The sequence below is a fragment of the Chiloscyllium plagiosum genome, chromosome 31, assembly GCF_004010195.1.
Source record: "Chiloscyllium plagiosum isolate BGI_BamShark_2017 chromosome 31, ASM401019v2, whole genome shotgun sequence".
Taxonomy (NCBI): domain Eukaryota; kingdom Metazoa; phylum Chordata; class Chondrichthyes; order Orectolobiformes; family Hemiscylliidae; genus Chiloscyllium; species Chiloscyllium plagiosum.
In genome coordinates this window covers 6,934,781-6,961,277 of record NC_057740.1, presented here as the reverse complement: position 1 = coordinate 6,961,277, position 26,497 = coordinate 6,934,781, and the positions used below count along the sequence as shown (strand labels likewise).

The 26,497-nt window shown below is 44.1% G+C and overlaps 1 gene segment (V, D, J or C); it reads left to right on the top strand.

Moving 5' to 3' along the window:
- LOC122565543 overlaps positions 1-5,494 on the top strand; it is a 10,831-nt gene extending 5,337 nt beyond the window's left edge. The window contains 2 exon segments of the V gene segment in view: positions 2,110-2,173; positions 5,455-5,494. Coding sequence covers positions 2,110-2,173; positions 5,455-5,494 — 104 coding nt within the window.
- Positions 5,495-26,497: the final 21,003 nt, after the last annotated feature.

Genomic DNA, 26,497 nt, shown 5'->3' with positions numbered 1-26,497 from the left:
CCTCCTCTCACTTATCTCTCCACGCTTCAGGCTCTCTGCCTTTATTTCTGATGAAGGGCTTTTGCCCGAAACATCGATTTTTACTGCTCCGCAGATGCTGCCTGAACTGCTGTGCTCTTCCAGCACCACTAATCCAGAATCTGTTCGAAGTCCAGTTGGGCTTCAGCTAGCAGGCACCTTTGCATGGTTACATCATTAGTCCCAGTCTTGTCTCCATTGAAATAACTTCACAGAGGCCTATATCACCTCAGCCTTTATTTACAGCTGCACAGTGCGAGAAGCTGATCCGGCTTCCTCCGAGCCAGCTCAGAGTGAACAGAACCTCTGACACTCCTGTTTGTATCGGTCCGTCAGGACTCTCTCTGATTAGACCGGATTAACAGCCTCAATAAGGGAACTCATGCTCTGAGGTTCACATGGCTGATTTCGTTTTAATCATTACAACTTCCGGTTTCAACACTTTCTTTTCCCCCCTTGCTGTCAGACGTTACATCTCCAATCCATCCTCGGCTTTTCTCCTTTCCATTTCTGGTGCAGATGAGCAAACCAATGTTTGCTGTAAGCCGACTGAAATTCCTAGCTTTCTTAAGAGCACTGTCTCCTCTCACTCACACTAGGAGCTCTAGTTCATTCTTCTCTCCTCAATCTCTTAGGAATCTGACGATGACCATAACGATGCTTATGTTGTGTCTTCCCTTCTCCTTGAGCAAGGAAGGCCCACCTCTCTCAACACAATCTCTTGTTTTAATATGGCTCCTTTTTAATATAGTAGAAAACTGTTCCAGGATGTTCGTAAAGAATTATCAAACAAAACGTTACTTCAGCACCGAAGGAAGTATTACATTAAAGGCCAAATTGATAGAATTTAAGCCATTTCACAAACAATTTTTTCTTCATTGGTAATTTGTCAAGCCATTGGTTTTCACCTCCTCACATTCTCCCAATACATGCTGGAACTCTCCCTCCGCTCCCTTTCCTTCATTACCATCGTTTGCTCTCATTGTTCCTTGGAGACTTGTTGCTTTGATTTAGGTTTTGCATGTTCTGAGGGTGGAGCTCAGGTTCTGAGGTGAATTCACTGAGATGGTGTAGCCATCACTCTAGCCGGACTGTGGCAGGAGTGAGTGTGCAGTAAAAGGGCTTGCTGGGTTTGTGTTGAGTTTCAGTACTGATACCCCAACCTTTATCACTCGCTCACTGAGCTGCTGCTGGACATCATGTTGACATTGAACCTGTGCCAGGAGTTAACGTTGCTGCATTGTGTACACTGCCAGCAGCCTTTCCTCATTCAGAGGACTCTGAGGGAAATAAAGGTGGTGTTGAGGCTGGGGAAAGGATCATTGAAGATCAAGCAAGAAATTATTTTGTTCTTCTCACCTTGAATGGGCTAATTGTAGCATCCTCACAGACCATTCCATGTCCTGTTGCTCATTGGTCTGTAGAACTCAGGACCACACGACCTGGAGCTTTCAGTCAAAGCTGTGGAGAGTTTGAGATAATTTTATTCCCAAATGCCAGAGGTTGGCATTGAAGAGGCACAGTGATGAAGGAATGGGGAGTAATTCCCAGATGTGGTTCTCCTTTACGCTGACTGTTTGTTTGTTCCTCTCAAATCCATGAAGCTCAGTGTCACAGCTCATCACAATAGGTTTTCAGGAAGAACAGGAATTGCTGGAAAACTCAGCAGATTTGGCAGCATGTGTAGAGAAAGCAGAGTTAATTTTCAGGTCCAGTGATGTTCTACAGAAAACAGATTTTGAACTTGAAAGCAAAGATCAGAGGCAGGGATCACTGAGACCAACTGCAGTGTCCCTGATACATTACCTGGGATGAACCAACATAGCACAGACCTGTGTACAGCCATTGAGTTGGAAGTGAATTCCCCACAGTGAATGATGCTCTAATCCACAGGACAATTGGTTTGACATCCGAATTAGTACTTTCTATTGTCACAAACCTCAACAGTCTTAACAGGGGGATGCTAACTCCCACGATAAATTTGAGGCTCAATTCTGGAAGCTGCAACATCTCAAACCTGTTCTTATTAAACTGAAATGCTGCTATATTCTTTGCTAACTTTGTATGCAAACATTGTCTTTTCTCTTGCAGCTCAGCAACTCCCTGTCCCCTCTTCCTCTGGAATCTGCTGCATTTTGTGTTCCTGTTTTGCTCTGTGTGTTTGTGCTGTATTATGTTTGAAGTGTTTGTACCTGAGGCAGGTTCTGTTCAGTTTCTCATTTCACGTATCAGTGACCAGTGACTTGGCTCCAGTCAGGAATTTCAGTTCATGTGGGTGCTGTGCTCAACACCCCATGCTGGATTTCATGTGAGTTCATGATCAGCCAACAGCATCAGGCGAGTAATAATTGTTGCTGAGTTTAATGTCCAATAAAAAGAATCTGTGCAGGAAATCCTTCCGTGTATTTTGTCAACTTGTGTGGTTTCTCGTCCTCTCTCACTGCATCTACACAATGTATGGCATCTACTCCCCAAGACACTTTCAAAATGATATTCCAAATTTGTGACTTTTACTGAATTTTGGAGGAAAAAATAGCAACAAAAGCATGGGCACACCATTACCATATCCTGACTTGGAAATTATTGCACTGTTCCTGGAATTCCATTCCACAGAATAGTGAGTTGAACAGTAAATAGCAGTTCAAGAAGGGAGTTCATCGATACCTTCTCAAGAGCAGTTAGAGATGTGAAATAAATGCTGGCCTAGCATGTGGTGTTCACACGCACATGGAATAATTTTAAAAAGCTTCTGTACTTCTTTTCCCCTCCCCCGCCCCGCCAGTTCTGATTTGATTTCTTTTCATCCCAGAAGAGCTTGGGTATGAGAGTTGGATCAGTCACCTGGAGAGTTGCCACTCTAACATTGAGTTCATAAAGAAATAATCTTGGCAATGACAGACCGGACAGTTTAACAGCAGCAGAAGAAACTTCTCAATGTGACATGCAGGATGGATTAATGTGCACCTGGAGACAGGGACTTCTTAGGATGACCAGAATACATTCATAAATATGTATCTCGATTGAAAAGTGCAAAAGTACGTGATGAAGAGAAAAGGAAATTCATTCAATGTTTTTACGCAGACTTTCACAAGGGGATTGGGAAAATGCAACATTCAAGACTTGTTCAACTTAGGAATGTGGTAACATTGAAAGGAAAAAGTTATATTAATTTCTCTGGAGGGACATACAATGTGTGGTGTTTAGATATGAGTCCAATAAATAGATGGTGGAGCAACTCAGTCCCATTGAGTTTTGCGACATACAGGAACATTTCCTGTGATGTGGACAAGGAATTTTGTTGAATTCATCCAAACAGGCAATTGCAGCCTCCCAGTAATGCAAGTGCAGGATAGCACTTCCAACAAAGCAGCACACCCTCAGTGTTGTAGTCGAGCAGCAGCCATGTTTTGGGGTTCGAATTCTGATGTGGGATTTATACCCAGAACTTCAGGGTGAGCACGTGTCCTCTTAACTGAGCTGCTAATCCCATGGGGTGACTTGGACAATCAGATGTGCAGGAATTGTCATCGGTTCAGTTACATGTTGACATCACCGCAGTCCTTTTTGTTTTGTTATTCCTTTGGGGAGCGTAACCAGGGCCAGAACATGCTTCAGTGTACAGGGTTTGTACAGAAGGCTCGAAAGAGTTAATGATATGTATTTCATGAGTTAGGAAAACAGACAAGCTTTTCTTTGCCCCTAGCCCTGATTTAATGATGGTACTTTGTCTGTTTGGTCCCATGTCAAGAATGCCACTGAGCAGCTGCATTCTGAGAGAGGGCGGGTGAACTGCTAGAGGTCATGTCCCAGCATAGTGGGAATGACATCGTCAGATACAGAAATGTCCTCCAGACATACTTTAGCAAGCAAAGGATTAAATAAGAAGTACCTCAAGGGTAGCAATCTCTGGTTAACACGTAGTGCCATGCACTGTTGAGTACAGAAATTGGAGAATAATACAGAGGAGAGAAGCTGGAGAAATGATGCAGCAGAGAGGGAATGTTGGGATATTGAATGTATTTAAAAGAATACAGCCATTCGGCCCATCCAGCCTGCCCTGCTGTTCAATATGATCATGGCGATTGAAGACTTCAATGTCTTTTAATCACCCCATGGCAATAAATCCCTACACCACTGGTAATCCGATGTAGAACAAGAGACCCTGGGGGTTTATTAACTTCATTCCAAATACAAATCACGCTGCTGGTAAATCTTTTCTGAACCCTCTCCAATGTCATAATATCTTTCCTGTAGCAGGGCAACCAGGACGGCACACAGTACTCCAGAAGACACCTCACCAATATCCTGTACAACCTCAATATCACATCCCAACTCCTATACTCAAAGGGCTGAGAAATGAAAGCAAATATGCTAAAGGTCTCCTTAAACACCCTGTTTACATGTGATGCAAATTTCAAAGAATTGTATCGCCCAGGTCTCTCTTTCTACAACACTACCCAGGGCGATACCATTAATTATGAGTCCTGGTTTTGTTTGTTTTACCAAAATGCAATATGTCGCATTTATTCAAATTAAACTGACCTGCCACTCCTCAGCACATTGATCCAATTGACCAAAGTTTCTTTGTAACCTTAGATAACCTTCATTAGTGTCCATGATACCACCAATCATGGTGTCATCCAAACCAATCATGTTTCCTAAATTCTCATCCAAATCGTTTATATAAATAACAAACAACAGTGGACCCAACATTGATCCCTGTGGAACATCTCTGGTCACAGGCCTCCAGTGTGAAAAACAACCCTCTAACACCATCTGTCCCCTATCTACAACCCAATTTTGTATCCAATTGGCTAGCTCTCCCTGTGTTCCATGTGATCTAACTTTACTAATTAGTCTACAATGTGCTCCTGCTGAGCCAAGACTAATATTTAAAGAATTGATTCATTATTATGCAACATAGGAAGAAGATAATCCAATGACAACATTTTATTATATCATACAACCCTCATAGTATTTGGGCATATAAGTGATATTAATAAATAATTTAAATGTCAATATAAAATGACTGTTAAAGTTTAAATCAATGTGCTCCTGCTGAGCCAAGACTAATATTTAAAGAATTGATTCATTATTATGCGACATAGGAAGAAGATAATCCAATGACAACATTTTATTATATCATACAACCCTCATATAGTATTTGGGCATATAAGTGATATTAATAAATAATTTAAATGTCAATATAAAATGACTGTTAAAGTTTAAATTCAGATTAAAACCAGAATAGGGACTCATGCAAGACATTCTGTAATGTGTTCAAATTGAGGCATTGAAAAATATCTTATCACAGATTCTTAAACAGATATTACCAGATCTCATATCTTCATCCGATCTGCTACATTTCATACAAGTCATGAGGTGATTCCATTCTGTTGAAAGTTTCATTGCTAATTTTATGTGATCAATTTTTAGGGTAAAACTTTGTGCTACCCGGACTTTTCAGGAAGTTTGACCTGTTTTTGTTCCCAAATGTTCCGATTTCAAAAGTCTTCGGTGTTTACAGACCATATGGAGAACTTGAATGGAGACTTAATGTCACTTGGCTCACTAATTATTTCGACCAACTGTGCATTTCTAGAAGCTTTTGTTTCAGGATTCTGTGAAATGATTTTTTTTTTCCATTGATGTAAAGGTTTCTTTTAATCTATTACTTTGAATTGCTTTGCTGCCATTGCCTCACACTGTGTTCCTGATTAACAGTTATAGCATCACCCTATCTCCTACCATCCTGCACCTCCTTTATTTGAAGATTGGTGACATCACCAGCAAGGCTGACATTTGTTGTCCATCCCCAATTGCTCTTGAATTGAATGACTTCCCCATTTCAGAGAGGATTTGGAGTCAACTATGTTGCTGTGTACTGGAGTCACATGTACGTCAGATCAGGCACAGATTTCCTTCCCAAAAGGTCATTGGTAAACCAAAAGCAACAATGGGTACATGGCTACTGTTTCTGAGACTTGCTTTCAATCCCTGTTTTCATTAAGTCAATTCAAATTCCACCCACTGCCAAAATGGGATTTAAACCAATGACCAATTAAAGCATTACTCTGAGCCACTGAATCACAAGTCCCGTGATATTATCACTCTTCAAGAGATTGAGAAAATATAGTACTTACCCCATCTCCATTCAAACTGCCACCCTATCTCCCACCAACTCCCCCTCGCTATCTCACCCTGAGCTCCAGGTTGGGCACCAACACTGCCCAGGCCTACAGTATTACAGCCAGACAACCATTCTCCATGTTGGCAGGAGAATGAGCTTCTGGAGAGGCTGCTCTCTAATCCGGCCTTCTCGTTAACGAGCATCCTCCTGCATACACGCTTTACAACCTGGGGAATGAAGAGTAAAGAGCTGCAGTGATGTAAGCTAAGGAAAAACACAAAATGTGGGAAATACCTGCCATGTTTGGCAGTATCTATGGAGAAAGAAATGCATTAAACATTTTAGATCAATAAGTCTCTCGACAGAACTGCAAAATCTTAGCTACACTTTCCTCCAATTATAGTTCTAAATAATTAATTCATGGGATGAGGGAATCACTGACTAGGCCAGCATTTACTGCCCATTCCTAATTACCCAGAGGGCAGTTAAGGGTAAACCACATTGCTATGGGTCTGGAGTCATATGCAGACACGGCCAGGTAAGGACAGCACTTTCCTTCCCTGACAGACATTAATGAACCAGATGGGTCTTTCCAGCAATGGTTTCGTAGCCTTCATTAATATCTGCATTCTAGATTTTTTATTATTGAATTCAAACTTCACCATCTGTTGTGACAGGATTTAAACCCAAGTCCCCAGAATATTCCCTGTGTTTCTAGATTAACAGTCCAGCAATAACAACACTAAGCCATCACTTCATCTATGAACTATGGCCCGTTTATAACTGGGGCAGATGGTGTTTATAGATGTCATGTTAATAACTGGAGTGCATGTTCTGGGATGATTGATACTTTACTGAGGATTCAAGTTGAGTCTAATAAAGGAGGGAAAGTGAAATGCCACCGGGCTTGCACTGCCCATTTGAACATATTTACGAGGACATAAGCAGTTTGATGAATATAAGCTGTTAAAAATAGAGGTCACTGAAATCTTTAACTGATTTTCCTATTTCAGTGGAAGTCTCTCACAGACAGGGAACAGCTTGACGTGTATGTCCAGGTCTTTGCAGCAATACTTTATTCCTTTGACATTTCTCTCTTTCAAACACAAGTTAAACATGATGATGTGAGGTCACTCAAAACACCGATAACAAAGCAGACCTGGAAGGCGCAATCATTTCCTTTAATCAATGTCTCCACTGTGACAGGAAAACAGCACAATGCCACCTCATCCATCCAGCCATTGAGGCACAGTGCCACTGCCTGCCACTAGAGGGAACTTATCCAAGCAGTTAGCTTTCAGCTCCAACTCGAACAATTACAACACATGGCTGATGCTGATGAGGATCTGAAACCTGAATACAGGCTGAGGGAACTAGTTGTTGTAAGGAACAACCACTTAATACAGACTCTTACTAACTTAGGTGGAAATAAAATGGCTTCTTAATGCACATAACACAACAAAATGGCTTCTAGGCTGCAAATTGACAATTCTGCTTAAAGCTGCATAAAATGGCTTTTAACCCTGTGAAAGCTGCATAATTGACTTGACTACAATCTGTCTCAATGAAGATTAGCAGACAATGCTTCCATTACAGCATAGAAATAATTCAACTAGATAAAACACTACTGGCCATCCTAACTGGCCTTCGGATGTGCAGATGCAAAAGCTCGGTTCATGAGATAAGAATGGCTTAAGTTTTGGAAAACAATGTTGGTTCCCAGGAAATATCATTGGGTTGAGTTGCTGTCAATAAAACCATTCCGTTAATTAATTGGTAACTTTATACAATTATGAGCTGTACCTTTCTTTTAGAAAAGAATAAAACGGTCTTTGTTTTAAGCCATGTGCGCAAATCCTCTGAGGAACACAAAGTGTTTAACCTCTGTGTTTTTGGATGATCTGTGCTTAGCCGTGAGTAATAAAGTGTGAAGTCTTAAATAATTAGACTGATTGCTAGTGTTTATTGACCGATCGCGGAACAGAGAGACCCCACACCCGGGGGTCCAGATCTTCAATGACAGCTTCTAACGCACAAATGAATAATTGTGAAAACAAACTATTGTTTTATAGAATGTATAATAACCCAAAGGGTAATTATAGGCTGGTGATATAATGATCATGACTGTAAGACACATTTCAGATTGGACACAGGAGGAGGGATCTCTAGTTTTCATCGAAACCACATTTTGGTTGAAGCCTGAGTTTCTCCAATCATCCATGTTTTGATTTCATGGCCCAGACATTGTCTGACTGAAGGTACAAAGCCAGATGTTTGCCCTTTTTTCAATAAAATAGAAGAGAAATTACTGAAGTCCTTTATGTCATCTATAAGTAACTCATTGTTTGATATCACCTTCCATCTCAATGTACAAAGACAGCAGTATATGGGGACACTCCCACCTGCCAATTCCCCCTTCAAACCTGTACCATCCAGCCTTGGAACTAAATTACCATTACTATATTGTCACTGGGTGAAAATCATGGAAGTGCCTTCCTAACAGCTCTGTGGGTTTGTACACCTGAAAGACTGCAGCAAGTCAAGAGGACAGCTCACTGTCAGGGCAATTAGCAATGGGCAGTAAATGCTGATTGAGAAAATAACACCCACATCCTGAGAATGAATAGAAAAATCAAGGGTCAGCCATTTAAGATGGAGGAGAGAAGGAGGAATTTGTTTCCTCAAAGGATTAAGCTCTTAAAAAAGTTTCTTTGCCAGAATGTAGTGGAGGCTGAGGCTTTGAATATGTTTGAGGCTGCGATGTACAGATCTACAGTAAAGTCAAATAATATGGGGTAGAGACAGGAAAGTGGTGTTCGGGCCATACAGTCATTGAGTCATACAGCACAGAAATGGACCCTTCAGTCCTACTCTTCCAGTCTGACCCAGTTCCATTTGCCATTATCAGTTAAACCATGATCTGATGAAAGGCAGGGTATGCTCGAGATTTCTTTGCTCCTGTATCTTATGTTCCTAAGATCTTACACAGAACACACAGTCTGAAATAGTGGTGCAAACAGACCAAATAATAAATTTCAACAGAGTGTGCATATATCTTGAAATAAATTGAAAAATTATGTTGTGGAAATTCATGTGTTGGTCCCTTCAGAGAGTCAGTGGATGAAATCTTTCCATGCCCTGAACAACATGAGCTGCAGTGAGATATTTGGGACAATGGTGTGAGTTGTTGAGTGAAGTGGAGCATGAAACCCTGTCTGCAAGTGGCCACTGTTACCTTCCATCACAGAGTGGCACAGTGGATCACTGGTGAGCACTGCTGCCTCCTAGTGTCAGGGATCTGGGTTCAGTTCCAACACTTGCATATCTTCCCTGTGTCTGTGTGGGTTTCATCGATGCGTTCCTGTTTTCTCCCACAATCCAAAGATGTGCAGGTTAGGTGGATTGGACATGCTAAATTGCTTACAGTGTCCAGGCGACGTGCAGGCCTGGTGGATTATCTGTGGCAAATGCAGTGTGATAGGGTAGGGAGAGTGGGTCTTGTTGGATGCTCTTCTGAGGTGTCAAGGACTGTTTATGTGTAAATAAGGGAGATTTAGTGATGGGATACTGTTCACTGTGGAGATAGTTCAGATAGAATAGTGGCATTTAGGCAGACATGGACAAACACAGAAGAGAGGGATAGGGACGATGTGTTTGCTGAAGAAATTAGTTTAGAATGGCATCATGGTCAGCACGGTCATGATGGGTCGAAGAGCCTGTTCCTGTACTGATTAGATTAGATTACAGTGTGGAAACAGGCCCTTCGGCCCAACAAGTCCACACCGCCCCGCCGAAGCGCAACCCACCCATACCCCTACATTCACCCATTACCTAACACTACGGGCAATTTAGCATGGCCAATTCACCTGACCTGCACATCTTTGGACTGTGGGAGGAAACCGGAGCACCCGGAGGAAACCCATGCAGACACAGGGAGAATGTGCAAACTCCACACAGTCAGTCGCCTGAGGCGGGAATTGAACCCGGGTCTCTGGCGCTGTGAGGCAGCAGTGCTAACCACTGTACCACCGTGCCGTACTGTATCATTCTATGTTCTTGAGGACAATTAAGTGTGCACTAGGCCATCGCTCGCTCTAGACAGTCATCCTGCTTTGTAGCTTCACCAGGTTGACACCTGATTTTTTAAATGTGTCTTGTGTTGCTCCTAGCATGCCCTCCTGTACTTTTCATTGAGCCAGGGTTAAATGTCTGGTCTGATGGTATTACAACAGTGGGGGGATAAGCTGGGATATGAAGTTGTAGATTGGAGTATGATTCTGTTGCTGCTGATGGCCCCCAATGCATTATGGGTGCCTAGTATTGGGTTGGTAGATCTATTCAAAATCTGTCCCATTTAGCATGGTTCGTTAAAGATAAATGCCTCTGCACAGCAATGTCTTCTGACGTATTCTCACAATTTACCTCAGCAAATGTGTGCCTGATACCGCCATAATTTTGTTTATTACAATTTAACATTCTTCCTTCAGATTGAACTACATCACTTTCAAATACAACATTATCAGGCTACTAAGCCAGTACAGGTCAGGCTGCTCACATCAACAGAAATGGTAATAATATAAGAAAGGCTGAATAGGGGCTGTTTTCCTTGGAGCAGTCATTATAAATGTTTATGAAATCATGAGAGGCATGGATAGGGTAAATAGACATGGTATTTTCTCTGGGTTGGGTGAGTCCAGAACTCGAGGGCACAGGTTGAAGGTGAGAGGGTAATGATTTAAAGAGGCAACATTTTCATGCAATGGGTGTATGGAATGAGCTGCCAGAAGAAGTGGTGAAGGCTGGTACAATTCCAACATTTAAAAGGCATCTGGAAGGGAAATGAATAGGAAGGGTTTAGATGGATGTAGGCCAAGTGCTGGCTAATGGGACAAGATTCATTTAGGATATCTGGTCAGTATGGAGGAGTTGGACTGAAGGGTCTGTTTCCATGTTGCACCCTCTATGATTGTCGGACTCTAAATGGACTTTGAGTCAGCTCTACTCTGCATTAAGATCATGGCTGTTATGATTAAGACCTTAACTCCATTCTCCTGCCCATTCCTCATAATTCTAGCCTTGACTTCATGGCTTTCAAAAATCTGTTTAACTCAGCCTGGAATATCTTTAATCAGTGATACAAATATCTCTGCTAGGGCCCCTGAATTTTTTTCCCTAGCGTCCCACTTTGTCCTTGGATACACTTGATCGGGCCCAAGAGATTTATCTACCTTTATGCATTTTACGACCTCCAGCATTGCATCCTCTGTAATGTGAATTATTTTCAAGACATTACTATCGATTTCCCTGTGTTCCTGAGCTTCCATGTCTTTCTCCACAGGAAATACTGATGTGAAGTACTCTTTTAGGATCTCACCGATCTCCTGTATAGATGGCCTTGTTGGTTTCCAAGGGGCTTTATTATCTCCCTGATTATTCTTATGTTCTTAATACACATGCTGAATCTCTTCAGACTCTCCTTGACCTTATATGCCATGCTGATCTCCCTCTTTAGTGTACGCCTGCACCTGCTATGCTCCACAAAGGATTCTCTTGATCCCAGCTGTCTGTCCCTGACATATGCTTCTTTTGTCTTGATTAGAGCCCCAATCAACTTTTGGAACTTCCTGTCTAATTGCATCAAAATTATCCTTGTCCCAGTTTAGAATTTTAATTTGTGGACCAGGCTTTTTCTGTTCCATAACAATTTTAAAACAAATTGAGTTCAGGTCACCGGGCCCAAAGTGATCCCCCACGAACACCTCAGTCACTTGCCCTTCCTTATTTCCCAAGGGGAGTTCAGGTTTCGCCCTGTCTCTGCTCAATCTGCTCACTGATTGACAAGCAACTCTCGAATACACTCACAAAACCCCTCCCCATTCAAGCCCTTATCACTATGACTGTCCCAATCTATGTTTGGAAAGTTAAAATCCACTATTATTACGACTCCTAGATTCTTGCAGCTATGTACCATCTCCCTAAATACTTGCTGCTCTATTTCCTGCTGACTATTAGTTGGGTTGGGTGGGGTGGGTGTTGGTGGGGTGGAGGTGAGGGTACGGAGGGGGTGTTATAGTAAAGCTCTATCAAAGTGATAATCCCTTTTTATTTCTCAGATCCACCCATACAGCTTTACTGGACAATCCTTCAAGAATATCCTCTCTGGGCACTGCTGTGATGTTTTCTTTAATTAAAAATGCCAATCCCCCTCCTCTCTTGCTTACCCTTCTATCCTTCCTGTACCATCTGTATGCCAGGACATTTAGCTGCCAGTCCTGTCCCTCCCTCAGTCGTGATTCTGTAGTAGCTATACTATGCCAGTCCCATGTTCCCCTCTATCCCTGAGTTACTGACAGGCTTCTTGCATTGAAGTAAATGCTGTATAGTTCATCAGTCTTCCCTTGTTCTCTGCCCTGCTCTTGTCTGCCTTGTTTATTTAACTTGCTCTCTCTAACATCTGGACCAGTCTCCATCTTCTCTCTTGTCTCACTACTGCTTAGCATCTGCCTCACCCCCCTCTCCAGACTAGTTTAAACACTCCCATGTAGCTCGAGCAAAACTTCCCATCCCCCTCCAGTTCAGGTGCAACCTGTCCCTCCGAATAGGTCACATCTGCCCCAGTAGAGATCCCAATGATCCAAAAATCTGTATCCCTGTCCCCTGCTCCAGCTCCTCAGCCACAGCTACATCTGCCTGATCCTTTTATTCCTTGCCTCACTAACACGTGGCACTGGGACTAATTCAGAGATTCCTACCCTTCAGGTCCTGCTTTCTGCTGAACTCCCTATGTTGACTCTGCAGGACCTCATCCCCTTTCCTACCTGTGTTGTTCGTACCAATGTGTACAATGACCTCATGCTGCCCTTTGACAATTTGCTGCAACTCCTCGAAACTGTCTTTGACCCTGTCACCAGGAGGCAACACACCATCCTGAAATCTTCCTAGTGACCACAGAAATGCCCGTCTGTGCTCCTGGTGCTCACTTTGACTTTGCCAAACCCTGCTTTACAGCAAAGCCAGTCATGGTGCCAAATGCAGGCCCAGCCGAATTAATTGATCTTGATAGGACAGTCCCACCACCCCCAGCCCCAGCCCAGTAAACCTCCGCTGCACTCTGTCTGAAACAAGTCTATGCTTTCTTCAATGGAGAGACCTAAACTGCACTCATATGGTCTTACCAAGTCCCTGTGTAACTGCGGTACATCAGCCCTACTTCTGAACTCCAATCCTCTTGCAATGAAAGCAAAATACAATTTGCCAATCTGATTGCTTGCTGCGCCTGCCTGTTTACTTTCATTAGGCAAAAGTGGGAACTGCAGATGCTGGAGATTAGAGTCAAGATTAGAGTGGTGCTGGAAAAGCACAGCAGGTCAGACAGCATCCGAGGAACAGGATTCCGGATGAAGGGCTCCTGCCTGAAACGTCGATTTTCCTGCTGCTCGGATGCTGCCTGACCTGCTGTACATTTCCAGAACTGTAATCTTGATTATTTACTTTCATTGACTGGGGTGCGTGGACACCCAGATCCCCCTCTCTATTCACACTTGCTAATATATTACCATTTACATAAATCTCTTCCTTTCTGATTTTCACACCAAAGTTTACAACTTCACATTTCGCTCCAAGGTAATATCCCTGCCATGTGTTTCCCCACTCACTCAAGTTGAGTAAATTACTTTGAAGCCTCCTTGCATCCTCCTTCACAATTCACAATCCTGCTCTGTTTTGAGTTGTCAGCAGTTTCGGTAATATTGTGGTTGGTTTCGTTATCCAGGTCAATTTTATATATCGCAAATAGCTGGGACGCCAGTACAAATCCTTGCAGTATTCCACTAGTCACTTCCCGACACTCGGAAAACATTTATTCCCACTCTCTGTTTCTGTCTCTCAACCAATTCCTGAACCATGCTGATATATGATTTCTTCTCCCATCTCCTTTCATTATGCACACTAGGGATTGTATCAAAAGCTGTCTGATAGTTCAAATGCACCACATCCACTGGTTCTCCCTTATCTACTCAATTGGAGTCATCTTCAAAAAACTCCATCAGCATGCTTAAGCATGATTTCACTTTCCTAAACCCATGTTGGCCTTGTTCAATTGCACCAATGTTTTACAAATGTTCTTTTATAATCGGCTCTCGCATTTTTCCCCTAACTGGCATTAGATTAATTGGTCTGTAATTCACTGTTTTATTCACCATCTCCCTCCCTTTTTAAATAGTGGGGTTACATTTGCCACTGTACAATCTGCAGAAACAGTTTGAGAGACCAGAGGATTTTGTAAGATGATCACCAGTGTATCCACTGTTTTTGGGGGCCACTTCTTTCTCACTCTGGGATGTAGATTATAGGCTCTGGGGACCTTTCAAACATTAAAACCAATAAACCTCCAGCATGATTTTCATACTAATAGTGATTTCTCTCAATTCTACTGTCTCACTGCAGCGGTTGTTCAACTATCATTTCCAGAAGATTTTATGTGTCCTCTTGTGTGAAGACAGAATCGAGGTGTACGCTTAATTCTTCGACCATTTCTATGTTAAATGGAGAATCACAGATGTTCATGTTGAGATCACTGGATCTATCCAGGACTTTGGTGGAGTCTCACTGTCAGAGCTGAGGACGGAATGTGCTTTGTTAAACATTCAAGTTTCCGAGGGCTTCACAGTTTCATACAACTGAAGTGTAAGGTGGAAAATGTCATGATTTGGAGATGCCGATGTTGGACTGGGGTGTACAAAGTTAACAATCACACAACACCAGGTTATAGTCCAACAGGTTTATTTGGAAGCACTAGATTTCAGAGTGCCGCTCCTTCATCAGGTGGTTGTGGGGTACATAATGGTCAGACACAGAATTTATAGACAAAGTTTACAGTGTGATGTAACTGAAATTATACATTGAAAAATACCTTGATTGTTTGTTCAGTTCTCTCATCTGTTAGAATGACCATGATAGTTTCACTTCGTTCATATGTCAATCACAAAATGTTTTTAAAATGTTACATTCTCAAGTTAACTGTAACAATTGGTGTCAGCCCAGATAAGTTATTAAGATGTTGAAGGTGTTAGCCCCTGTGTTCCCTGTCTGTACCAAAATGTTTAGGCTGATTCTAATCTAAAAAGTGAGTTAACAGAGTCTTACATGGATTCATGCAGTTTTTGAGCAAAGTACAATGTAACTCTGCAAGTACAAATTCACCCCACAAATGTATATGTGTATGTGGGTTTTTTTGCATGTGTGTTTGTGTATGTGTGTGTGTGTATATATGTGTGTGTGTCTGTGTGTGTGTGTGTGTAAAGAGGTCGAAGTCTGTGAAACTATCTTATGTTGAAAGATTGGAGCGACTTGGCCTGTATACCCTTGAGTTTAGAAGACTGAGAGGGGATCTGATTGAGACGTATAAGATTATTAAAGGATTGGACACTCTGGAGGCAGGAAACATGTTTCTGCTGATGGGTGAGTCCCGAACCAGAGGACACAACTTAAAAATACGGGGTAGGCCATTTAGGACAGAGATGAGGAGAAATGTCTTCACTCAGAGAGTGGTGGGTGTGTGGAATGCTCTGCCCCAGAAGGCAGTGGAGGCCCAGTCTCTGCATTCGTTTAAGAAAGAGTTGGATAGAGCTCTCAAGGATAGTGGAATCAAGGGTTATTGAGATAAGGCAGGAACAGGATACTGATTGAGGATGATCCGCCATGATCATATTGAATGGTGGTGCAGGCTTGACGGGCAGAATGGCCTACTTCTGCACCTATTGTCTATTGTCTATTGAGAGGATGCATGTGTGAGTGTGGGAGTGTGTGTTTGTGAGTCTGAGGGGGGAGTTTGAGAGTCTCTGAGAGAGTGTTTATGTGTGTGTGAGTGTAAAGTAGTCTAAGTCTGTGAAAGGGTGCATGTGAGAGTGTGTGTGTCTGTAAGAGTATGTGTGAATCTCTGTGTGTGTGTGTCTGTGTGTAGGTGTGTCTGTATGTATGTGTGTCTATAGGAGTGTCTGTGAGTGTGTGTGTTTGTGTGTGTGTGTGTGTAGGTTTGTGTGTGTGTGCGTGTGTAGTGTATCATTGTGCTTCATCCACCTGTTTTGTCACCTTCTCAAAGAAGTCAATAAGCTTAATGAGGCACGGCTTACTCTTTAATAACCGTGTTGACTATCCCTAATCAAATTATTCCTTTCCAGATGATTGTAAATCCTATCTCTTATAACCTTTTCCAACACCTTACCCACAACCAAAGGAAGGCTACATGGCCTATAATTACCAGGGTTGGCCTGACTCTCCTCTTAAACAAGGGAACAATGTTTGCTACCCTCCAGGTAAAAACAATGACTGCAGATGCTGGAAACCAGATTCTGGATTAGTGGTGCTGGAAGAGCACAGCAGTTCAGGCAGCATCCGAGGAGCAGTAAAATCGATGTTTCGGGCAAAAGCCCTTCATCAGGAATACAGGCAGAAAGCCTGAAGGGTGGAGAGATAAGTGAGAGGAGGGTGGGGGGGGGGAGAAAGTAGCATAGAGTACAATAGGTGAGGGGGGGGGGGGATGAAGGTGATAGGTCGGGGGGAAGGGTGGAATGGATAGGTCCCCACGCACAACTTCCCACTACTGTCCTTGACTGGCCCTAATCTTATTCTAGTCATTTTTTTTATTCCTGACATACCTACGGAACGTTTTAGGGTTTTCCTTGATCTGACCTGCCAAAGACTTCTCTTGTCCCCTCCTCACTCTTCTTAGCTCTCTCTTAAGGTCTTTCTTGGTTAATTTGTAAGTTTCAAGTGCCCTAACTGAGTCTTCAGGTCTCATCTTTACATAAACTTCCTTCTTCCTCTTCATAAGAGATTCAACTTCATCAGTAAACCATGGCTCCCTTGTTTGACCACTTCTTCCTGTCTGACAGATACATACTTATCAAGGACACGCAGTAGTTGTTCCTTGAACAAGCTCCACATTTCAATTATGCCCAACCCCTGTAGTTTCCTTCCACATCCTATGCATCCTTAATCTTGCCTAATTATATCATAATTGCCTTTCCCTCAGCTATAACTCTTGCCCTACAGCATATACCTATCACTTTCCATCGCTAAAGCAAACGTAACCGAATTGTGATCACTATCATCAAAGTGCTCACGTACTTCAAAATCTAATACTTGGCCTGGTTCATTACCCAATAACAAAACCAATGTGGCATTGCCTCTTGTTGGCCTATGTACATACTGTGTCAGGAAATCTTTCTGAATACTTTGAACAAAAACTGACCCATCTAAAGTACTAAAACTATAGTGTTTCCAGTCAATATTTAGAAAGTTAAAGTCCTCCATAACATTTACCCTGTTACGTTCACTCCTATTCAGAATTATTGTTGCAATCCTTACCTCAACGTCTCTGAAACATTTCAGAGACCAATAGAAAACTCCCAACAGGGTGACCTCTCCTTTCCTTTTTCTAACCTCAGCCCATACTACCTCAGTAAACGAATCCTCATTAAACGTTCTTTCTGCCATTATAACCAACAAAGAGACAGGCATAGCTGGGCCCCATACGGGTGCCCATGGCTACCCCTTTGGTCTAGAGGAAGTGGGAGGATTCGAAGGAGAAATTGTTAAGGGTGAGGACCAGTTCAGCCAATCGAATGAGAGTGTCGGTGGAAGGGTACTGTTGGGGACGTCGAGAGAGGAACGAATGGAGGGCTTGGAGGCCCTGGTCATGGCGGATGGAGGTGTAGAGGGATTGGATATCCATGGTGAAGATGAGGCGTTTGGGGCTGGGGAAACGGAAGTCTTGGAGGGCATGGGTGGTGTCTTGAACATATGTGGGGAGTTCCTGGACTAGGGGGGGATAGGACAGTGTCGAGGTAGGTAGAAATGAGTTCAGTGGGGCAGTAGCATGCTGAGACAATGGGTCAGCCAGGGTGGTCAAGCTTGTGGATCTTGGGAAGGAGGTAGAACCGGGCAGTAAGAGCTTCCGGGACTATGAGGTTGGAAGCTGCGGGTGGGAGATCTCCTGAGGTGATGAGGTTCTGTATGGTCTGGGAGATGATGGTTTGGTGATGGGGGATAGGGTCATCATCGAGGGGGCGGTAAGAAGAGGTGTCCTCGAGTTGGCATTTGGCTTCAGTGGTGTAGAGGTCAGTGCGCCAGACTACCACTGCGCCCCCTTTATCTGCTGGCTTGATGGTGAGGTCGGGATTGGAGCAGAGGGATTGGAGGGCTGCGCGTTGTGAGGGTGAGAGGTTGGAGTGGGGGAGGGGGGTAGACAGGTTGAGGCGGTTAATGTCCCGGCGGCAGTTGGAAATGAAGAGGTCAAGGACAGGTAATAGGCCAGTGCGGGGTGACCAGGTGGATGCAGTGTGTTATCCTCCAGTCTTATGGCACTACTCCTGTCAACAATGATGACATAAAGATCGAAGGCAAAGACTCTGCAATCTCCGACCTGACTTCTCATAGAATCCGAGGATAAATCCCAATTTATCTATTTTCAGATCTTTCAAAATTGCTAACACCTCCTCTTTGTCTACCTCATCTTGTCGCTTTTATCTCCATATTCTTACTAGTATTGCCCTTTTCCAATGTGAATACTGACAAAAGGTATTCATTAAGCGCCTCTGCAATGTCCTCAGATTCCACACACAACTTTCCACTACTATCTTTGATTGGCCCTAATCTTATTCTTGTCATTCTTTTATTCCTGATGTACCTTTAGAAGGCCATAGGATTTTCCTTGTTCCTATCCACCAACAACTTCTCATGTCCCCACCTGGCTCTTCTTAGCCCTCTCTTTAGATCTTTGCTGGCTAACTTATAACTCTCAAGCCCCCTATCTGAGCCTTCATGCCTCATCCTGAGATAAGCACACATTGAACAAAAACTGACCCATCTAAACTACTTGAGCCATGGTATTCCCGGTTGATATTGGGAAGTTAAATTCCCCCATGACAACTACTCCATTACTCTTGCTCCTATTGAGAATCATCTTTGCTATTTTTTCCTCTACATCCCTGGAACAATTCAGAGGCCTATAGAAAACTCCCAACAGGGTGACTTCTCCTTTCCTGTTTCTAACCTCAGCGCAAACTACCTCAATTGGTGAATCCTCAAATGTTCTCTCAGCTGCTGTAATACTGCCCTTGATTAGCAATCCCACATACCACCTCCCCACCAATCACCAATCCCCGCCGCCCCCCCCCCCCGCCCCCACCTTTACCATCACAGTGGCTCAGTGGTTAGCACTGCTGCCTCACAGTGCCAGGGATCCAGGTTCGATTCCAGCCTTGGGCGACTGTCTGTGTGGAGTTTGCACATTTTCCCCCTGTCTGCGTGGGTTTCCTCCGGGTGCTCCGGTTTCCTCCCACAGTCCACAAATGTGCAGGTCAGGTGAATTGGCCATGCTAAATTGCCTATAGTGCTAGGTGCATTAGTCAAAGGGAAATGGGTCTGGGTGGGTTACTCTTTGTAGGGTCGATGTGGACTGTTGGGCCGAAGGGCCTGTTTCCACACTGTAGGGAATCTAATCTAATCTCTGTTCTTGCTGAAACATCGAAATCCCAAAAGCTGCAACAACCATTCCTGTCCCTCCTCTGGCCATATCTCTGAAATGGCGACGACATCCAAATCCCAGGTAACAATCCATGCTGCAAGTTCACTCACCTTATTCTGGATTCTCCTGGCATTGAGGTACACACCTGTCAAGCCAGCATCTTGATTACCAGTGCCCTCTCGCGACCTTGTAAATCTATCCTTGACCTCACTACCCTCAACCTCCTGCACACCCGGACAACCACGGGACAAGTGTGGGAAATTGGGATTAATGTACGTTTAGTGGTGGTTATTGTTGGTGCAGGCTCGATGGTCTGAAGGGCCTTTTCTGTGCTGTGTGACTCTGAGAACCTCAAGAATAGTGAATGTGGTCAAGAAGTGGATTAGCCCACTAGAGTCTTCCCAGCTTTCCTAATGGCTGAGAGAATTCCAGTACTGAAGCTGTGACTGTATGAGGTTTTTGCCCGAACTTCGATTTTACTGCTTCTCGGATGCTGCCTGAACTGCTGTGCTCTTCCAGCACCACTAATCCAGAATCTGGTTTCCAGCATCTGCAGTCATTGTTTTTACCTGTATGAGGTGGGCTTGGCTGGAAAAGGAAAAGAATTTCAAACATTTTGAGGTTCTTTAAACCACATCTTTGAGATTCATCTGAAGAGTCGGACAGATGTTTCCCATCTGGTGCACACCAAAGGTTAACCTGGGTGTCAGTGATATACACTGTCTGACCTCAGTGGGGTCAGGCTGTCAGGTCAGGGAACAATTCTAACTTCATTAATACAGTGAAAGGCCTGATTTGGGATTTTGTTTATCACTCACTGTTCTTCCACTTGCTTTTCTTTATGAGCTGTCGTTTTAAATTCGGGTACCACACACAAAGAGTTTGTAGCAAAATGTGTATAACTCGGATTCCAGAATGAAATATGGTGAGAGGTGGTGACATTGCAGGGAACTGGAGTACAGGGAGATCCAGAAAGCCTTTGACAAACTATTACACAGGAGATCACAAAGGGGCAGTGGAAAAGGGTGAAGAATAATGAATTGAATTAAAATGTATTGGAAGAGATAAACAGAGTGAGGTGAGATTAGATTCCTTACAGTGTGAAAACAGTCCCTTCAGCCCAACATGTCCACACTGACCCTCCGAAGAGTAACCCACTCAGACTCATTACCCTCTGACTAATGCACATCACACCATGGGCAATATAGCATGGCCATTTCACCTGACCGACACATTTCTTTTGGATTGTGGGAGGATTCCAGAGCACCCGCAGGAAGCCCGCGGAGACACGGGGGCAATATGCAAGCTCCACACAGACAGTCGCCTGAGGCTGGAATCAAACCTGGGTCCCTCGTGCTGTGAGGCAGCAGCGCTAACCATTGAGCCACTGCACCGCACTGAGAAGGGGTTAAGAATATTTTGTCAGACAGAGTTCAAAGTGGAATGTCAGTGTCTGTTCTGGGATCATTTCCAGAACAAAGGTAGAAAAGAAAACCTGAAAATATAACAAATGCATTATCTCATATTCAGGGCATTCTGAAACACTGGCCACTCCAGTTTGCTTATTGGTGTTTGCTCCCCCAGACCTCCATGTTGGACACCCAGCACCAACACCTCAGGACACGCTCCATGGGTACTGGCCACATGCCCCCCACATCCATAGATGTGGCATCAACACCTGCCAGCCTCTCCTCATCATCATGGCACATCTCTGATCCACTAACAGTTCTGTACTTCAGAGTGTAGAGGCAGCTGCCAGGGCAATGCTGCAGCAAACACACTAAGTTCGCAGGGACAAAGGGCTGGGGTCAGTCCTGGGGTCAATAAAATGCATGTCAAGAGGGTTGGAGTGGAACCAGGAGTACTGCTGTGACTGAGAGGTGGAGGGACTCAATGGGGGGGAGGGTCAGCAGCAGCCTGGCTTGTGGAGAGTACCAAGATGGTGAAGGGGATGGGGGTAGTCTTGAAAAGAGTAATGGCAGAGCCAATTGTGCACGTGAGGCCATGGGATACTGCAGGCAGGGGAGGTATAGACAGTCATCACCACTGTGGCCTCCAGAGGGGAACCGTGCAGCTTGGTAGTAGACATCACTAAACTGTGGTGACTTAGCTTGGGGGGCATGGTGGAACATTAAAGTCTCAATCAAATGTGGAGGCTGTCAAAGTGTGGGGATTTAGTAACAACAGGCTGTCCAGGGAGAGCAGGTAAAGTGACAAGTGAGTTCATGAGTTGGTTGGACCTGTGTTCCAGGTGGAGCCTGATAAGATGGTGCCCAGTCTGACCTGCTTTCCCTTCCACATCTGTCAATCCATGTGAATGATAAATGGCTGGGATCACATCCGGGTGGGTGAAGTCTGAGGCAGTTCAATGGGTAAAAAGAGGACTCCATTTCTGTTGGCGTGTGGAGTACAGGTTCACATCATTTACCTCACACCATCCCATGTGAAATACATGTGTGTTTGGTGCAAATACTGGCCGCATGCAATGACCACCATGTTACTGATCCCTGCAAACTGCAGACAGAGATGTCAATGTTGCAGAAATGATCACAGCTGACTGTAAAAGAGGCAACTGTGGGTCACAAATACCACAATTGCTGACAGAGTGGCACAGTTCCCATTTCCCACCCGATCTGGAAGTATTTTGTAAGACTCCTCCATGCAGCACCTGAAGAGGTCACAGCTGTAGGGTCTCTCAGGTGCTGTCCAAGATACAGGAGAGCCAGGGGCTTTCATCCTGATGAGTGAGGCTCAAGTACTGGTGCAGGTTACAATTTCCCAGGTCACCAGGACAGAACTGTGACAGCCTCTGGATTGGCATCTCCAACCTGAAGGCATCCTATCACAGTCCCCTGCAAGGTGACAGTGCTGTTGAATTTCTATTTGACTGGCCAGCTAGTATTGGACAGGAGGGGCACCATAGAGGAGTGGTCAGTCATTAATGAGGCAGGTTTGAATCATAGCACAAGAAAGCAGCTCGGACTCATGAACAGACACAATGAAAACTCGGCAAAACTGACAATGTGACAAATCAAAGTGTAAGATTCATCTATATTCTTTCCTTCCTTTCACATGGAGTTTTTAAATAAGCTGATGCAAAGCTGACCATGCCATAGATTCCTAACAAAACTGGTTCACCTCCTTAAACAGTGATGTTTCTGTTACTTAAATGGGTGGAACAGAATCTGAGAGATTTGGGTACAGTTGCAGTAAAATGATGTTATATTGAGGTTGACTGTGTTCTGGACAGTCCCTCTGCTTAAAATAACAGGCCTCAGTTCCTGCTGGGGGCCAGGTGTTTGTTCATTTCACTCACTAGGAGCAGCTGGATTGGACGGCACAAACCACCCTCAAATACTGAAAGCTGATTGGCTGAAACTGACTGCTGAGTAGCTTCATTCAAACTCCTTCAACATTCCCATGAGGTTCAATTCATTCTCAATGTTCGGGTTCCATGGAAATAACAGATATACTTATTGTCTCAATCATATTCACCATTCTGTGCAATATTGTTAATTGTGTAACTGGTCACCTGGTGGTCAATAGCAGGTTAGATTATGATAGTTAGGTGGCAAGTGGGTGCAATCATTAACTAGTCACATGCTCAGCTCTTTCATGTTCACATAAACTGTGACAGAGCAAAATTATCCAAACATTAACTGAGGGGAATCACCAACACCTTAGGCTGGATATTCCCCCTGGGGAGGGATACAGGAGTTGGGAAGGTCATTATGTTCCAATCCCACTGTTGGAGGCTGGGAACACACATACATTGGGATTTGATTAGATTAGATTACTTACAGTGTGGAAACAGGCCCTTCGGCCCAACAAGTCCACACTGCCCCGCCGAAGCGCAACCCACCCATTCCCCTACATTTACCCCTTACCTAACACTATGGGCAATTTCGCATAGCCAATTCACCTAACCTGCACATCTTTGGACTGTGGGAGGAAACCAGAGCACCCAGAGGAAACCCACGCAGACACGGGGGGAACGTGCAAACCCCACACAGTCAGTCGCCTGAAGCGGGAAATGAACCCGGGTCTCTAGCGCTGTGAGGCAGCAGTGCTAACCACTGTGCCACCATGCCGCCCACAGAGAGATCCTCTGACTTGACCTGGAGGCAGTAACTTGTGAATTATAGGTGGATGGAGTGTAGCCCCTTCACAGGGCAGCATTTAGTTGCTCTAATATCCAGGTAGGCAGGAAGGGCCTTTCCTCATACAAACAGGCCCCAACACAAACTGGAAGTTGCAGACATACTGGAAGTGACTCGTCGATGTCCATTAGTTGAGTGTTAACAAGACCCTAACAGAGTCTAAATGGGCACCTGCCCTGCCCTGCTGGACCCAGACCCACAATGTCTGAAATAGCTGGAGCTGGGAATGATGTTGGAAACTAAATGTTCACTTTCTACCTCCAATCCTGCCTCAAGTTTGGCTACAAACTAAATAAGGACCATGAATACCAGACATTCAGCAAGTGGCCTATGCTTAGAAGTTCCCTGTATCACGTTGCAGGAAGGCATTAGAACATACACATTATGTGATAGAAAAGATTGACCACATGCAGATTTTTAAAAGCTCTTCAGGGTGGCATGTTGGTTAGCATTGCTGCCTCAGAGTGTTAGGGACTTGGGTTCAATTCTAATCTCAAGTGACTGTGTGTGGAAATTGCACATTCTCCATGTGTCTGTGTGGGTTAGTTCCAGTTTCATCGCACAGTCCAAAGATTAGATTAGATTAGATTACTTACAGTGTGGAAACAGGCCTTTCGGCCCAACAAGTCCACACCGACCCGCCGAAGTGCAGCCCACCCAGACCACTTCACCTAACACTACGGGCAATTTAGCATGGCCTGCACATTTTTGGATTGTGGGAGGAAACCGGAGCCAACCCACACAGACATGGGGAGAATGTCCACACAGACACAGGATAAATAGGGTGGTCAGTAGGACTTTAAACTTCTGAGTTGGGGGGAAGGGAAAGTCAAAGCGACAGGGAGTATGGAGTTAAATGGAAAGATAAGCAGCAGGATAGCATGTGTGCAGGCGGATTTAAACTTGAGGCAGACTGGGAATGCAGCAAAAAGGAAGGATAACTTAGGACATCTTATGACTTCCAGTATCTCTAGTGATAAGAAAGTTAGCATTAAGGCACTTTACCTGAATGCTCGTAGCATTCGTAACAAAGCAGATGAACTAATGGCACAGATCATTGTGAATGATTATGATGTGGTAGGCATCACAGAGACATGGTTGCAGGGGGGTCAGGACTGGCAGTTAAATATCCAAGGATTTTCAACTTATCGAAAAGACAGGGAGGCGCGCAGAGGGGGCAGGGTTGCCTTGTTAATTAAGAACAAAATTAAATCTATGGCACTGAATGACATAGCGTCGGATGATGTGGAGTCTGTGTGGGTGGAATTGAGGAACCACAAAGGCAAAAAAACCATAGTGGGAGATATGTACAGACCTCCTAACAGTGGTCAGGACCAGGGGCGCGACATGTACCGGGAAATAGAGAAGGCATGTCAGAAAGGCAAGGTCACGGTGATCATGGGAGACTTCAATATGCAGGTGGACTGGGTAAATAATGTTGCCAGTGGATCCAAAGAAAGGGAATTCATGGAATGCTTACAGGATTGCTTTTTGGAACAGCTTGTCATGGAGCCCACAAGGGAGCAGGCTATTCTGGACCTAGTGCTATGTAATGAACCAGACTGTATAAAAAATCTTAAAGTAAGGGAACACTTAGGAAGCAGTGATCATAATATGGTAGAGTCCAGTCTGCAGTTTGAAAGAGAGAAGGCAAAATCGGATGTAATGGTGTTACAGTTAAACAAAGGTAATAATGCGGGCATGAGAATAGACTGGAAGCAGAGCCTAGCAGGGAAGACAGTAGAGCAAAAATGGCAGGGGTTTGTGGGTATAATTGAGGACACTGTACAGAGGTTCATCCCCAAGAAAAGAAAGATTATCCGGGGAGGGATTAGACAGCCGTGACTGACAAAGGAAGTCAGGAAATGTATTAAAGAAAAAGAGAGATCCTATAAAGTGGCCAAGAGCACTGGGGGAAAATTCAGAACAGAAATACAGAGACACTTCTTCAGCCAGAGAGTGGTGGGCCTGTGGAATTCATTGCCGCAGAGTACAGTGGAGGCCGGGATGCTAAATGTCTTCAAGGCAGAGATTGATAAATTCTTGATGTCACAAGGAATTAAGGACTACAGGGAGAATGCGGGTAAGTGGAGTTGAAATGCCCATCACCCATGATTGAATGGTGGAGAGGACACGATGGGCCGAATGGCCTTACTTCCACTCCTATGTCTTATGGTGTTATGGTGCTGCCCATAAAGATGTGTAGGGTTGGTGAATTGGCCATGCTAAATCACCTGTAGTGTTAGGTGGAGTAGTCAGAGGGAAATGGATCTGTGTGGGTTACACTTTGGAGGGTTGGTGTGGACTTGTTGGGTCAAATGGCCTGTTTCCACACTGTTGGGAATCTCATCTATTAACAAGAGCAACAAATAAATTACACTAGAAAGTCATTTTTTGATAGTAGGTGTGAAGAACAATTTTAACTCCAGGGCTGGTCGGAAGATGCAGTAAACATAAAGGGAAATATCAGACAATAAACGAGCTTCAGTGTAAAATGTGACAGTGTTTCCAGTCGGACTGAGGTATCACTGCATCAACCTGAATCTCTGAGCCTGAATGGGTGGATTTCAGGTCCTTGCTCTGGTTGGTCAGTGTGAATCGCTCTCATTTGCACGGATTTCCTTCCTGTTGTGAAGGGCTCTATAACTGGCTTCAATGGGA